The following is a 16,246-nucleotide window of genomic DNA, read 5'->3' on the forward strand; positions in this document are numbered from 1 at the left end:
AAGGGTTTGCCAGGGGACACTCAGGGGGCACCAGTGGCTGCACTGGAGGACATTTGTCCCCCTCAGCAGCTGCTGTACCCACAGGACAGAAGGGAGTAGGGGATGTTAGGGTGGGAGTGGGGTAGCACTCAGGAGTAAGGGGGTAATGTACAGTACTAAGCAGTGGAAAGAGTGGAGAAGTGAGCCAGTGGAGAAGTTACCCATGGCAACCAATCAGCTGCTCTGTAGTATGCACAACAACCATCACCTATTGCGGGAGACTTACTACTGAGTGCACACATCTCCTGCCCTCATGTTCCCTCCTCCCTGCCTCAATGCCTAATTCGTGTTTGGATGGAATTGCACAGCCACAACATTCTAATGCAGCAGGAGGCATCTGTAGGAGATAGATGCCTCCTGTTTCCACTGGTTGTGATTTGTGGCGGTTTATGCAGTGGTCAGCCTGCGTAAGCTGAACTTACTCAGGCTGCTGCCAAATCTGGAACCCTGGTCCGGTATGTCTGCGCCGTCACATCACGCCTTCAAAAGAGGAGCGACACCCCCACGTTTTAAACAGCGCCGCCGGGTGCAGAATGGGTCTTGCACCTGCACAGACCTGTAACCATCATATTTGTACATAAACCATCAGGAATCAGGACCAGCGGCCACACAGGAGGACAATACAGCTTATCCAGGCCCCTGCTGAACCCCTCCAACAAGCCTGGGCCTGGATAATTAGTACCCATCCCCCACCCCCACCCCTCTGCGCTACTGTATAAACAGTCTCTTTTTTGAATCTCAATCCCACAAACAGTTGCACCAAGCACAGCACAAAGGCACTACTGAAATACACAGAGAAGGAAATACACCTATGTATTCACACAAAGGCCAAAATGGTGCTTCTGCTGTAAAGATTCATCTCTGTGTGTTAGCATATTTTCTGTTTTATAAATAACCATACTGAAAATCTATTTATCTACACAAGCTACATAAAGTCAGCATGTATGTGAGCTTGGCTATTTCTTTGTAATAAAAAAGGACATACTCAGCTCGGGTATCTTTATTTATGGGTCTGTCATTTATGCAGTCAGCAATTTGTGTACTAGAATTGTATGCAGGACAGTTTTATTAGAAATTGCCTGTGGGTTTTTTTTTCTGTTTTTTCTCTCTCTCTCCTATAATAATAATAATACCCATCCAAAGCACTCACAGTTTCTTGTATTACATTAGTACAGTAACGCCTAAGTTCCATCTATCCCATCATCTGCACAATCTATCACTCTGTCTACCTTTCTTTCTTTCTTTCTCCACTGAACCATTAAGTTACAGCAGTGGAGCTGTGAGTAGGCTGGAGAGGTTGTTGGATGAGGAGTGCTCATCAATGCTTACATCCATTAGGCAAGAGCCAGCAGTCACTAGGAGCTGCTGCAGCTTTGTCAGGAGGTCTGAACTCCACAGCTTCTCATCGCCTACTGCTACATTGGTATCCATACCACATGGATGTGCCTCTGAGACTCTCTCCAGTTACAGAGCCACACAAGACTTACACATCAGCAGGGTATAGGCTTCATTACAATATGTTGCATACTTCAATTGCTCAAGGCAGCATTTAGCATACAAATATAGCTTTTACTTGTTTAACCCTTACTTAATGCCACCTGGAATCCACTTGGTTAATAAACCTTAAACCTGTTTAAGTTGCCAACTGCTGCACTCACACACCAGCACTTCAGTACTCTTAAGATCCAGAGTGCTGATGGACCAATTCTTTTAACTCTGGTAATAGGATATGGGCCCAGTACCCAGACCAGCAATACGTAAACTGGTTTTGAACCCGGGACGCCATCATGCATAACTCCTGCTGCCAAAGTCGAGACACCCCGATGTGAAGACAGCTAATACCAAGAATACTGGCTAAAGTGACATGGATTAAACGGATCTAAATGAGTACAGAAAATCCCGTATTCTCCTGTATGAAAATGTACAGTGCAGGGACCAGCATGAGCTTTGAGAAGCTGACCGGTTCAGAAAATTATGCTACATAGAAATTGCATTGAAATGTGGTTAAAGTGGGAAAAGCAATGGATGGATACCAGCAAGCCTGGTGATTGTCCAAGTTCAGAATAGTAAACAGAGCTATGGGGAAGATAACTGTATATGATATGTGGGTGGCTTTAAGACACATTATTTTACACACCCTTTTCACATTATTTTAGTATCACCTGAATGTATTAAAGGGCTTTCGGAGCAGTTTTTGGAAAAAAAACCCAGCTCCAAACCCTTTAATTCTCTTTTTATTTTAAGTAACCAGATCACATTTCCCATACTTACTGTATAATGTGAAAATCGTTCTGGCCGAATTTACTAATAAAAAAAATGTAAAAATACACGCAGTGAGCCATGTGATAATTACGCCATTTTCAGAAAGCATAATCACAGTGCTCACTGCGCACCTAGTTCTCCTCAACAGCATTCTCTGCCCGCAGACTGAGAAAACTGTGCAGGGTCCCAGCTAGTGTGATCAGCTGCGTGTGTCCGATGGACACACAAGCCGATCACTGTGTTAATAAAAAAAATCATACGTACCAGCATCCAGGGCCAGTGATTGGTGCTCCGGTGATGGCTTCCAGTCATCAGGTACTCATGTGTTGCTGAATGACCCCTGGTGCAGTAAAGTGATGCTGCAAAGCGGCAGCTCACTTTACTGACTGGGGATCAAAGCAGGAAGAGGATATGATGACCGGCAGCCCTCCAGGAGCACTGAACACATTAGTGCAGGAGAGTACGAAGAGTGGTGGGGTGGTCACGGAGTGCAAGGGGGTTGTCACTACTGGGAGGTGTCCGGCAGTGGTAGTCGCTGTGTTCTTGGTGGCAGTGCATGCTCAGCACATACTCAGGGTATTTATCATGAAAAAGGCCCCAATAATGCTGCGAAGTTCATTTGCAGGGATAGCGTTTTCTTGCAAGCTCTATCCCTACATGAGATTATAGATACATCCATGTGATGTATTCAATAATCACACTGCAGATTGGGACGATTTTATCACATCACATCCGCATCCTCAGAAGTAGATGGTGATAAATTGGCACCTTAGAAATTAATGCTGAGAATTGTGTTTTTCTGTCAAAAAGTACAAAGCACAAAAATCCAAAGTACACGGGCCATATGTATTGAAGTCCAAGTTGGCCAGAGTTGTGGGTTCCCGGCTGAACTCTGATGGTGTTTTAAAGAGGCAATCATGTACAAGGCAAAACCATTTAAAAAAAGTCAGAGTTCAGTCGGGAACCCCACACCTCCAGCCAACTCGGACTTCATTACATCCGGCCCCATATGTTTCAAATGTCACAAGCTGGGGCATAAAGCCTAATAGTGCAGATTAAGTGAATTAAGTGGCACTTCATCACTTACTCGTGGGTATCAGTCAGCAAAAAATTTAGCAGACAGCTACTGCAAGGGCTGCTAGTACATAATCAGGAGCCACAAGACACTTTAGCTGTAATGAAAGTTAGATCAAGTCTTTAAAGCTGTGTGAGTCAGTCAATATAAGGGGGATAGGAGACAAAGTCATAAGTGTCACAAAAGTCAGGTCAGTTACTGTGTGCTTGAGAATTAAAGGCAAAACCGTTGTCGCAGACATAGAATGCTGTACACAAGACATTGTAGAAATAAGTTGGGTGTCAGACCATCTCTTATCACACAATAAACTCCTTATTTGTTCTTTTGTCATCACATGATTTAGGTTGCTGAAGTGAAACCTATATTTCGTCCTTTCTCTGCTCTCTTTCAAAATGCTGATCAACATGTCATTAAATACCACGTATAACATGTGTATAACATATGGCCCTCCCTCTGTTGTGCAACTAAACAACCCACAGAATTTTGCTATCAGGGCATTCTAAAACTTTGCCAAGTCAAGCAGGAATGTGTAGTTCCACAACAATTGGAGGGTCGCATATTAAATATCCTTGACGTATAATATTTGAACATCAGCTCTTTGTTATTGCTACAACAGATTCTGTCACTCAACACAGGGCTGTCTTTTCACTTGGGATCAATGGGCAGTTGCCCCTGAGCCCAAGGAGTATAAGGGCCCTAGGTTGATAGCTGGGGGTCCCCTATTTCCAGGGGTACCAGATTTAGAGTTTTTCTGAGGGTATTCTCCAAAAACTGTGACTCTCCCCTTTCGGTGGACATTGGCAGCTTATCTCCACTATTCCCAGAACCAGAGATATCAGCCTTCCAGCAGCTGGTTTCTGCTCCAGCTCCACATGCCTGGTATGCAGTTTTATATTTTTGTGGTTAGATTGCTCTTCCTCCCCAAACTCTGATCCCCAAGTCCCCAGTACATCCTGAAAGATGGGACTCTCTATTTGTTATCCCATTGAAAGCTAAGATATCTATTTCCAGGAATTGGAGATATCTGCAGTCAAGCAAACTGCCCTTCCACCAAAAAATGCTGAATATTAAGCCCACTCCACTATCCCACCCTTCTCCTGTGTATTAAACACCCCATACCACTTGGAAGTCATGTATCGGGCCCCGTTCATTCAGCCCAATGCCCCCTTCTACAGTTTAGTGTTTTCCCTCCTGCCCCATCTTCCACCATATGTGCAGTAATGGAGTAATTAGCAGAAATTACTGCTCCAGGTCCTACATGATGAGTGGAAGACAGAACATCCCCTATCACCTGTGGGACATCAAAGCTGCCACTGATAGCACCACCCACCCCTACCAGTGGAGGATAGGTAGAGCCCCCAGTGCATTGATTTGCCCGGGGGCCTATACTGCTGACCCAACGGTCCCATCAGTGACTTACCATCACTGGTGACTAGGCAATATTGTGCATAGGTACTCAGCCACTTTCAGCAACATGTCACTCTCTGACATGGGGGGGAACTTTTGTTTCTCTCCAAGCTTTAATGTTAATTCCACATTGGAATGTCTAAATACCTTGTATAATCATGTACTGACTTAGGTCCCCTCATGATAGGTGCCATGACCCAACCCTAGATTGCTGGGGGAGTACAGGGCCCTCTTAGCCTTCTGGTTCCATGTTTCTTATGTCTCTCTCCAACTGTCAACTAGCGTACCACAATGTTAATAGCTTGACTGCACCCCCCTGGTGATTTTTGTTTCCCCTGGTCACTGTGGGGTGTGGCCACACAACTCTCTGTACAGGATGTTACATAAACATTTACCACCTATAGGGGCTGATTAATGCTAGGTACACACTATGATGACACATCTATGGACCTGAGGTTGCGCCGACAGAGCAGCCAATCCAGTTAATACAGAGCAGCCAATCCAATACACACTTACCAATCAGCCACTCAATATGTTGTTTTGGTGTCACAGCTGGGCGGGCATTTGAATTTGCCCACCAAGCTGTATCAGCAGTTCCTGCTGCAAGTGTATGGATGGTCAGCTGACTGCCAATACACATAGCAGGCATGGGTTATGCTGCATACTCGTTCACAGACATATCGTTTGTACCCACCTGCTGACCCGCTCGCAATATTTAGGCCGTTCAATTGTATGAACGATATATCGCTCAGTGTGTACCCAGCTTAATTTGTAACAGGTTAGATAAATCTTTGTTTATAAGTTATACATACATTTCCATAGTTACATTGTTGAGCAGAGCTTCTTTCAATAAGAGCAGGTTGTGTGCATAACATTTATGTATTTGTGTGCATTTTTCTGGATAATGTGTTTCTGGATAAAAGAGCATTAGCATGTGTAGATCTCAGAGCAGTGCCTGAGGCGATAAACAAAAATCCTCAACTGTAGTTAAATTAGTGTTAAATATTTAATGACTCCAGAATGTAGAGCAATAACTTTTAAGTCACTAACTGTTGTCCCTGCAATTTACATCCTGGGAATACCAGAGGAGACTTTCACAGTTTCAAAAGACTCTTCCAAAGAATCTGACACTGCCAATGTGCGCAGTCTCAGATTCCAAAGCAAGACAAAGGCTTCAGGAGAGGAGTGATGTAAACCAAAATGAAGGAAGAATGTTTTGACAAGAAATTACAATCCGTTGTAGACACGAAAAGTAATTGGGGGGGACATTTTTTTGTAATTTGTTTATATAATTTAGGTATAGCCACAACACCTACCTTCATGGTACAGCTCTCTAGCTTCTGCACAAGATCATCCCACCTCTGAGCAAAGTTCTCCAGCCTTGCATCATTTTTTTGTGACACTGCCTTATTTTTCAATGAGGAAACGAGATCTTGACTGAGTGAATAGAGATTATCCATTGTCTTCTTTTTAATTTCTAATTCTCCCTTTAAAATCTGTTAAAAATAAAATATATTTTGTTATGAATTACATCCATATTATTAATTCAAATTGCTAAATGTTGCTAAATGTAGAATATTAAAATTTTTCAGACAAAGTTCAGCCATAAAATAAATATACCATTTATTATTATTATTCTTAGCATTCTTATTATAATTATTTATACAGCACCACAAGGGTTCCACAGCACCTAACAAAGGGTCTAATTCATATGTGGTTGGAGGGTGTATAGCTGCTTTTTACTTGGACGCAGCAGCGATGCACTAATATGGTAATGTAGCTGGATGTGTCTGATATATGCAGACCCCTCCTGTATACATTTGTGATCCAGTTCTGCGTTCTAGGATGCAGCATCTGCTCACCTTTGACCAGGGCTGGCTCAAGGCATGTTCGACTCGAGCGGCCGTGCGGGGTGCCACCCTTAAAGGGCGCCGCCATGTCGGAGCCTGGAGCTGGCCCTGTCCTGTATCCTGCGCCGCCTCCTGTCTGTAAAGTGATCTGTGTGCGCTATGCGGCGCCAGCATCTGATGTCAGACACCGGCACCGCACAGCACGCACAGTTGACTTTCAGGCACCGGCTCGCACAGACAGCGCGCACAGATCTGAAGCAGCACTCCCCCTCCCTCATAGTCGGCACAGCAGGTACTCTGGGGGCATATGTAGCACTGTGAGGGACATTAATGTATCTGGCACTGTGGGGGCATTTATCTGGCACTGTGGGGGCATTTATCTGGCACTGTGTGGGGCATTAATGTATCTGGCACTGTGGGGGCATTTGTCTGGCACTGTGGGGGGCATTAATGTATCTGGCACTGTTGGGGGCATTAATGTATCTGGCACTGTGGGAGGATTTCTGGCACTGTGGGGGCATTAATATATCTGGCACTGTGGAGGCATATCTGGCACTGTGGGGGGCATTTATCTATCTGGCACTGTGGGGGCATTTATCTATCTGGCACTGTGGGGGACATTTATCTATCTGGCACTGTGGGGGGCATTAATGTATCTGGCACTGTGGGGGCATATCTGGCACTGTGTGGTCATTTATGTATCTGGCACTGTGGGGTCATTTATGTATCTTGCACTGTGGGGGCATTAATGTATCTGGCACTGTGAGGGCATTTCTGGCACTGTGGGGGCATTAATGTATCTGGCACTGTGGGGGCATATCTGGCACTGTGGGGCATATCTGACACTGTGGGGTCATTTATCTATCTAGGACTGTGGGGGCATATCTGGCACTGTGGGGGGCATTAATGTCTCTGGCACTGTGGAGGCATTAATGTATCTGGCACTGTGGGGGCATTTATCTGGCACTGTGGGGGGCATTAATGTATCTGGCACTGTGGGGGGCATTTAATGTATCTGGCACTGTGGGGGCATATCTGGCACTGTGTGGACATTTATGTATCTGACACTGTGGGGTCATTTATGTATCTGGCAGTGGGGGCATTTATGTATCTGGCACTGCTGGGGGGCATGTCATGTGTAGCTGGCACTGCTGCGGGGCATGTCATGTCTATCTGGCACTGCTGGGGGACATGTCATGTGTAGCTGGCACTGCTGGGGGGCATGTCGTGCATCTGGCACTGCTGGGGGGCATGTCATGTGTAGCTGGCACTGCTGGGGGCATGTCATGTGTAGCTGGCACTGCTGGGGGGTATGTCATGTCTATCTGGCACTGCACTACTGTAGACATTATGTATAACTGGCACTATACTGGAGACATTGTGTGTAAGTAACACTACTGTAACTGTTATGTGTAAGGCTGCTAATTGTGTGCATAGAGGGGGTGTGAAAATATATTTATTTATAGTTTGATAATATGAAGGTGTGAGGCCCCACCCACTTTCCCAGGAGACCACGCCCACTTTTTCAGGAGCGCGCGCACCTTATGAGCATGCATACAGTATGGGAGGGGGCGCTTTGAAATTTTCTCGCTCAGGGTGCTAGTAGGCCTGGAGCCGGCCCTGCCTTTGACACCATCATATAGATTTGTGACCCATAGGGTTACGAGGCCAGGATCTTCTGACAGAGATCCTGTTCTCAGCACTCCACCCAAAATGGAGGCAACATGCCACCATTTGGGAAAAGGCTGCCATTGCCACACCCTCCCCACCCCGAAGTACAGTATGGGTCCAGACCAGTACTGTTTTTAAATACTATATACTTTTTACTAAAAGTTTAATTTTGTGCCATCCATTACTTGACAACACAATATGTTAAAAAGTCAGTTTTGTGTATGAAAAATCAACATTGCACTCCGTAACAACTACAATCATTATATACACACACTGTACCATAAGAGCAATCTATTACTCTAATCTGCATCTAATGCCTTTAGAGAAACAATTATTTTATGGCTCATGAATTAATCAAACGTAAAAAAGTTTAAGCACTGTTTGTATATTTATATTTTAGTGACACTACTATCTCATTAATGCAAAGCAATTTGGGAATAGTGCTTCTCTAAAAGAGAATAATTTTTGTGATGTTACAATCTTAGACGGTGAATTGAAAAAATACTCCTTCTTTAGTTATCCCTGTAGCCTTCTCGAATGTGCATATCACATCATTTTCTTAAATTATTCTTATTGAATTTTTAGAATGCTACCCATATTGATACCATACTGTGTATCCCACCACAGACTCTTTAGGTCCACTATTATTACACTGCATATCCCCTTTTCATCAGGTTAAATGCCTGAAAATGTAAATATTTTCTTTATTTTTATCACTATTTTATATTTTGCCCTTTTTGGTGTTGGGGGGATGGGGATGTTTCCTCTCCAATGTGATTATAACCTTGTTAATCATAACTAAAGTAATGTAATGACTTGCAATAAAGCTTATATGTACACATGTTCATTGATATTTGTTAACAAATATATATCAAGTGTCTTGAAAGTGCATTCAAAGATGAGCTGATCATTTTTCAGTCATTGTTTTGCATGTTCTTCATCTTGTACTAATTGCAAAGAGTACATAAAGAAGTTGCAGATGAAAGCAAGCATTGCTAGATATATTTTGTGCAGTAAACTTGTTTTATGATTAAATAATAAGAATTCATGAATCCATCAGATCAAGGCTATTGCCAATTGAATTATATAAAATAGGAGTTTATGCATTCCTTTCACAGGAAAACTATAGTTGTCACTTCCTCCATGTCAAAAAATACCTGTTCTTTGAGGAACGCACATAATAATAATAATAATAATTTTATTTATATAGCGCTCTTTCTCCAATAGGACTCAAGGCGCTTAACAGATACACAGCATAATATAGTACAGAAAAATAATGAAGTACATTTTTCATAAAATACAGAAGCATGAAGATACTAAAAGAGACACTATGGAAATGCTTGAGTAAACAGGAAAGTCTTGAGTCTACTTTTGAAGGATTCTATAGTTGGGGCCTCTCGCACTGTGCTGGGAAGTGAGTTCCATAGAGTCGGAGCCGCATGACTAAAAGCTCGACCCCCAGATGAATTACGGTAGATTCTAGGTACTGCTAAAAGTCCTTCATCTACAGATCGCAGTAATCGAGTGGGGCAGTATGGGATCAGAAGCTGTTTCAGGTACCTTGGGCCTTGGTCATGTAATGCTTTGAAACTCAGTAAGCCAATCTTGAAGAGGATTCGCCATCTTACAGGCAGCCAGTGAAGGGAGTAGAGGATGGGTGTTATGTGGCTGGAACGGGGCTGGTTGGTTAACAGCCTGGCAGCTGTGTTTTGCACCAGCTGTAAGCGTTGCAATTCTTTTGCTGGTAGACCAAGGTAGAGGGCATTACAGTAGTCTAATCGAGATGATACAAATGCATGTATGACTTTTGGCATATCATCTGAGGGAATTAGGTGCTTGATTCTGGCTATGTTCCTCAGGTGAAAGAATGAGGATTTGATTGTGGCTGATATCTGATGTTTAAGTGTCAAGCCATCATCCAGGACAACGCCAAGATTCCGCACATGATCACTGGTCTGTAATTCTGAATCCCCGAGTGTAAGTCCAGTTGGTTGGCTATGCTGCAGTCTTGTCCTTTGATGTTGCGGTCGTATTATAAGGACCTCTGTTTTATCCGGGTTCAGTCGCAGCCAACTGGCGCTCATCCACTCCTGTAGTTCAGCTAGACAGCCATTCAGGGTTGCTACTGGGTTATCAGTGCCCGGAGCAAAGGACAAGTACAGTTGTGTATCATCTGCATAGCAGTGGTAGACCAGGCCATGGCGCCTGATTATTTCGCCCAATGGGAGCATGTATACTGCAAAAAGCATGGGGGATAGTATAGAACCTTGTGGGACACCACATGGCAATGGCACTGGTGGTGATGAGTATAATCCAGATGATACTCTCTGTGACCTGCCTGTGAGAAATGATTTGAACCAGTTTAGGACTGTGCCATCCAGACCACAGAAGTGTATCAGTCGCTCAATCAGAAGCCCGTGGTCCACGGTATCAAATGCTGCCGAGAGATCCAGAAGGATTAATATTGAACAGTCACCTCTGTCTTTTGCCATCAGAAGATCATTTAACACACACACCAGGGCTGTTTCAGTGCTATGTCTTCTCCTGAATCCTGATTGAAATGGATCATAAATATCATGGGTTGTCAGGCGAGTTTCCAGTTGATTTGCAACCACTTTCTCAATAACCTTTCCTAGGAAAGGAAGGTTTGATACCGGTCTGTAGTTGGACATGCAGTCGGGATCTAAATTAGGTTTTTTAAGAAGTGGTCTAACAATTGCTTCCTTTAGGGGTCCAGGAAAAATGCCTGTCTGCAAAGAGCATTGAACAATTTTTGCAAAGACAGGACCGATTATATCCGTACAACCTATTAGAAGCTTGGTTGAGGCTGGGTCCAGGCCACAGGTGGTGGGACGCAAAATCCGAGCAATTTCAGCAGTGTCCTTTACATCCACTGGGTCAAAGCTGGTCCATGAAGGCAGGTAGCTTATATTGGCAGGCTTTGTAGTTTGGCTCTCCTTTGATGGCACTGTGGATATTCCAGCCCGGATGGTGGATATTTTATCTGCAAAGAAGTTTGCAAACTCGTTGCATCTTGCTTGGGAAAGGGTCTCATCAGTCTGCAGGCATGCTGGCTTGCAAAGCATCTCCACTGTGCGGAAAAGTTGAGCTGGCCTATTGTTTGCTGCTGTGATCTCATTTGACAGGAACTGTGATTTCTTGCGAGTGATTGTCGATTGATATTCTTCGTTATGCTTTATTAGTTTTATTTTGTCATCCACTAGGTTAGTCTTCCTCCATCGTCTTTCCAGTCTACGCCCCCTTTTCTTGAGCTCACTAACACTGTTGTCGTACCATGGAGCTTGACGATGTGGTTTACGAGGTCTTATACGCACAGGGGCGATAATATCAATTGCAGCCTTAACATCCCTATTATAATAACGGACTAGGGAACAGGGATCTTCACAGGCACCCAGTATAGCAGAGAGATCCATATTTGCTGCAAGAGCCTGGGGAGTCATACCCCTCCTTGGACGGTACCTGGTCAACTCCACGGGCAGAGATCTTATTTGAGGGGTTGCAACTGAGAACCAGAGGGAGTAGTGGTCTGACCAGATGACTGGGTTTATTTTTAGGTCAGTGACTTCTAATCCAATCTGAAAGACAAGATCAAGAGTGTGACCACTTTTATGTGTGGCAGAGGGAATTATCTGTGTGAAGCCCAGACCATTCATTGTGCACAGGAGGTCTTGGCCAAGGCGTGAGAGCTCATCATCCACCCATGCATTGAAATCCCCGAGGATGAGCCATCTTTGATGTTCCAGAACCAGGCCAGCAACAGTGTCTGCAATTTCTTGTAGAAATATCTTTCCATCTCCAGGTGGCCGGTAGATGAGAAGTACTCTGAAACCTAATCCTGTCGAACTCTGGGCAGCAATGCACTCAAATGAGCGAGTAATTTCAATAGGGTGGACCCTAAGTTTAAGTTCTTTTTTGAAGCAGATAGCCACCCCGCCACCCCTGCGGTCCAGTCTTGGGTTGTGGATGACAGAGTAGTTTGTTGGTACCGCAGCCTCCAATATAGGTGCTGCATTTTCGTCTAGCCAGGTCTCTGTAATACAGGCTAGATCTGCAGATTCAATAAGGTCAGCAATTGTTGCAGTCTTGTTTCTTATAGATCTGGCATTACAAAGGACTGACCTGATTGGGCATACCAGAGGGCCTTCAGTTTTCTTTATGTTAAGTGCAGGAGCTCTGGGTATGGGGGTCACAAAGCGAGAGTTGACAGTTCTGTCCTTCCAAACATAGGGCCGTCTTTTGGGTATTACTTCTATTTGATTGTTCTTTGTGTATGGTGGTGAGCAGGTGGGCAAAGGACGTAGATGGTTACCGGGGGAAATAAGTTTCCTGCCTGCTCGCTTCCCACGAATGCGCCTGTGTTTTCTTTTTAAAATGCCAAGGGATTGGAGAATAGAAGCCTGTGATGGTGTGATAGGAACTGCAGAACGTGGTGGGCGGAGTGAAAGAATGAAGCTGGAGCAATATGTATACATTTGGTCATCAATGACAGATTACTATGAGTTTGAGCTGCATATGATGATGAGAGAGGGAGAGAAAGCAGTGTTTTTTTGTTTTTGTTTTTTTTTTTCTTCCTTTTTGTGTTTTGTTTTCCCCCAATCGGTATTTGATCCAAAATTCTAATGGGTTTATGAACAAAGTTATTGCTATAACCTATTGGGTATATTTGAAGCAAGTGATAAATAAAATAGCTGCTGATTTAATCAATTATCCTAGCATAGGCAGACTTTTGGGAAGGTGTTAGAAGCCAATTCCTACTGTGTAGGTGTGAAAAGTCTCAGTGTGAGAGGCCTTGGGGGATTTTATTTGGGAAATGTTTTCACTGTTTTCTATAAATGAAAAATAAACCAAAATATAAGCAGTCCCCTCCTATTTGGTTCCAATAAAAGGCACTCTGCTCCACAGTTAATTGATTAATGTTTTCATAAATATAAAAAAGGAAAATAAACAAAGAATGGTGAGGACAATGAAAACCAATGTTTCAAACCTAAACAAAAGACCTTTCTCAAGGTCTTTACCATTGGGAACATTCAGTGTTTAAAAACATTACAAAATAAAAAACTTAGCAGCAGAGAAGCTCATCTAGGAAGGGATGCAATGTTGTAAATAATACTGTACTGAACTATTGGTTTCCATTTTTCATGAACTAAAATGAGGGGTGTGCAATAAGTTTCTGGATGTGCAGTGCATAGGTAAAGTAGACAAAATCTGAATATCTGGTTGTAAATTGTAATCTCTCTTGTGAAATTTCAAGGCACAGAACCATATATATTGTACTTTATGCAGCACTGCAGTGCACACTGAAGAAGTCAGCATGTTCCCTTACTTCACAAACTCATTATGAAGCTCAACAGAGGCCACTGGAGAGCCATGATCTTTTACAAGTGTAGTCTGTGACAGCAGGACCGTTTTGACTGGTTGCAAGCTGCTTAGGGGGCGCAAGCACCATCTTGAACCACTGTGTTTGAGTGTTTTGCAGAATTTTAGTGCAGGAAACATTAACTCAAAGATGATAGGGCTGCAGCTGACCTGTATACACCATCACAGAGGATAATGTTGCTGCCAGGCAGCTCATAGGTGAGATGGATGCCAGCATGACTGTTGCCCGGTTAGAGAAGGAGATAGGTATCTTATCAGGATCCTTCTGCTTGATACTCTATGAAAAGCTTGGTCTGAGCAAGATTTCTGCCATCAGCTCACTTGACAGCACAAGTTCAGGGAACTTGGTGCCACAACATGCTGGCTAGGTTTGATGGTGGTCATACAAACTTTGTCTGGGAGATCATCATTGGGGATGAATCCTGGATCTACAGTCTTGACCTCAAGTCTAAACAACAGTCAGCCCAGTGAAACCCAGTTGGAGGTGTACCACCACAGAAGTTCTAACGTGAGCGCAGTGTGGCTAGCCAGATGGTGGCTGTTTTTGTGGCAAAGGCTGGTCATGTAACTACCATACCACTAGTGCAGCAGCACACTGTCACAAGGGACTGGTACGCCAAACAATGCCTGCCTCAAGTTCTGGAAACAATTTCAAGGTGCCATCCAAGAACTTGTGCTTGTGGGGCTCTTCTCCGTCATGACAATGCAACTTCCTGCAAGTGCAGGAAATTGAGGGATTTGCTGGCCCATTAATGCATCCAGGAGCTGGGTCATCTGCTGTACAGTCCAGACCTGGTCCCCTGCAACATCTTTATGTTCCCACATATCAAGCACAAGATGTGTGGGATTTGTTTTAAGTCACCGGAAGCTGCAGTGGAGACCTTCATCCAGCATGTACTATAGAAGACATTCCTGCTTTGGACTGGTCCAGCTGCTTCACCAAGTGGTTTGAGTACATGGAACTTTGCATACAGTAGACTCCCCTGGCGAGTACTTTGAAAAATGTAAGGCTCACTCAATATAATACTTTTTGTGCATCCAGAAACATATTGCACATCCTTTGTACAATTAGTTGTTGATGTGGAGTTGATAAGTATTTCAGTATACAGCTGATGACCTTACAATCATAAAAAAAGTTATATCTAACTTCTGATTTCGGTGCATGGTACATTTATGGAAGACAGTGAGAATTTTGCTCATATACAGTATATCTCATCTTGTGGAACCATTATATATATATATATATATATATATATATATATACAGTATATATATATATATATATATATATATACACATATACAGTGTTGAATCAATATTTAGATTTGATGTAAAAGTAAAATACTAGTCATTATCTGCTTATTAGAAATAGCTACAAACATGAATTGTTGTTATTATTATTAATAATAATATTAATAATAATTACATTTATTAGTATTATTCCTCAACATGTATGTAGAGAATGACATACTTTAGCACAAACTGATTTTTAATGCAATGTCCTTTGTGGGAGCGACAATTTCTATCTGCCATTTTACGCTTTCTGGTGTGTATCATGAAACTATCAAGTTGTGTAAAAAAAAAGTGTCAAAAATGCAATTCACTATCATGGTAACATTAGATCTGCGTGTATTGTAAAGGTAAAGAAAGTTTTACATGTTATAATAAAATAACATAAATAAATAAATAAATATTAAAATTATTAGTCTCCATTTCAAACTACAGGATATATTGTTAGAAATAGGACAAGTATATATACATACCGCTAATTTCCTTAGGTTAGAAAGCATTTCATTCTGATCCTTAAAGTCAGTGCTGTGAATTATATTCACTGCCTCTTCTTTTTCGGTCAGCCATGCATCAAATAGGCACTGAAATACAATTACACGTTGCAATAAGTAGTTGTATCAAATGATGTCTGGAACAAAATTTTAATAAAACTTTACCAAAACTATTGGCAGTTTTTATAATGGGAAGAATTAAACTACAAGAAGAAGGTAACATGCTGAAATCCTCCCTAACATACATCCACGCATCTGAATGTGCACTGCCAGCGCCCGCAGACACTGAAATACCGCATGGTGAATTTATGCTATTTCTAGCAGGTGCAGTTTCCCTATCTCAATAAGGCCTTCTATGTGAGTGGTTCAGTGTGCACAGGCGCTAACAGTGACACATCCACAACACACCTGCAACATGCCCATGCATCTTTTTAGCCATCCCGTTACCTCCCAGTCACCATCCAGGAACACCCCTTACATTTTTGATACTGTGGGGCTAATTCAGGTCGCATCGCAAACGCAATGTGACCGCACAATCAGTGTCTGGACCCATGCATGCATGCGCAGGTCACTTCCTGTGCATGCACCCACACTTAATGCGGGAGACCCGCAGTAATTGCGAATGCATCTGCCTGATTGACAGGCAGAGGCATTTGCGGGGCGGCAATGCTACCTTTTCTAGGCGAAAATGGAGCATTGCAAAGGTGGTGCTTAACTAACATGAGTGTGGCGCCTCGAATGAAGTCGTGTCATCAGCGTTTTCG

General features: G+C 43.1%; 1 protein-coding gene across 9 annotated transcripts in view; it reads right to left on the bottom strand.

Moving 5' to 3' along the window:
- Window positions 1-16,246, bottom strand: part of DMD (dystrophin) — a 3,641,189-nt gene that overhangs the window by 2,306,581 nt on the left and 1,318,362 nt on the right. For all 9 annotated transcript variants that reach the window (XR_010221499.1, XM_063953479.1, XM_063953476.1 and 6 more), the window contains 2 exons: window positions 15,465-15,572; window positions 6,100-6,279 (listed from right to left, as the gene is read on the bottom strand). Coding sequence is in view for 8 of the 9 variants with exons in the window: in XM_063953479.1 (XP_063809549.1) it covers window positions 6,100-6,279; window positions 15,465-15,572 (288 nt within the window). In the remaining variant the exon portion in view is untranslated. The remainder of the gene's footprint in view (window positions 1-6,099; window positions 6,280-15,464; window positions 15,573-16,246) is intronic.

The sequence above is a fragment of the Pseudophryne corroboree genome, chromosome 2 (assembly GCF_028390025.1).
Source record: "Pseudophryne corroboree isolate aPseCor3 chromosome 2, aPseCor3.hap2, whole genome shotgun sequence".
Taxonomy (NCBI): Eukaryota; Metazoa; Chordata; class Amphibia; order Anura; family Myobatrachidae; genus Pseudophryne; species Pseudophryne corroboree.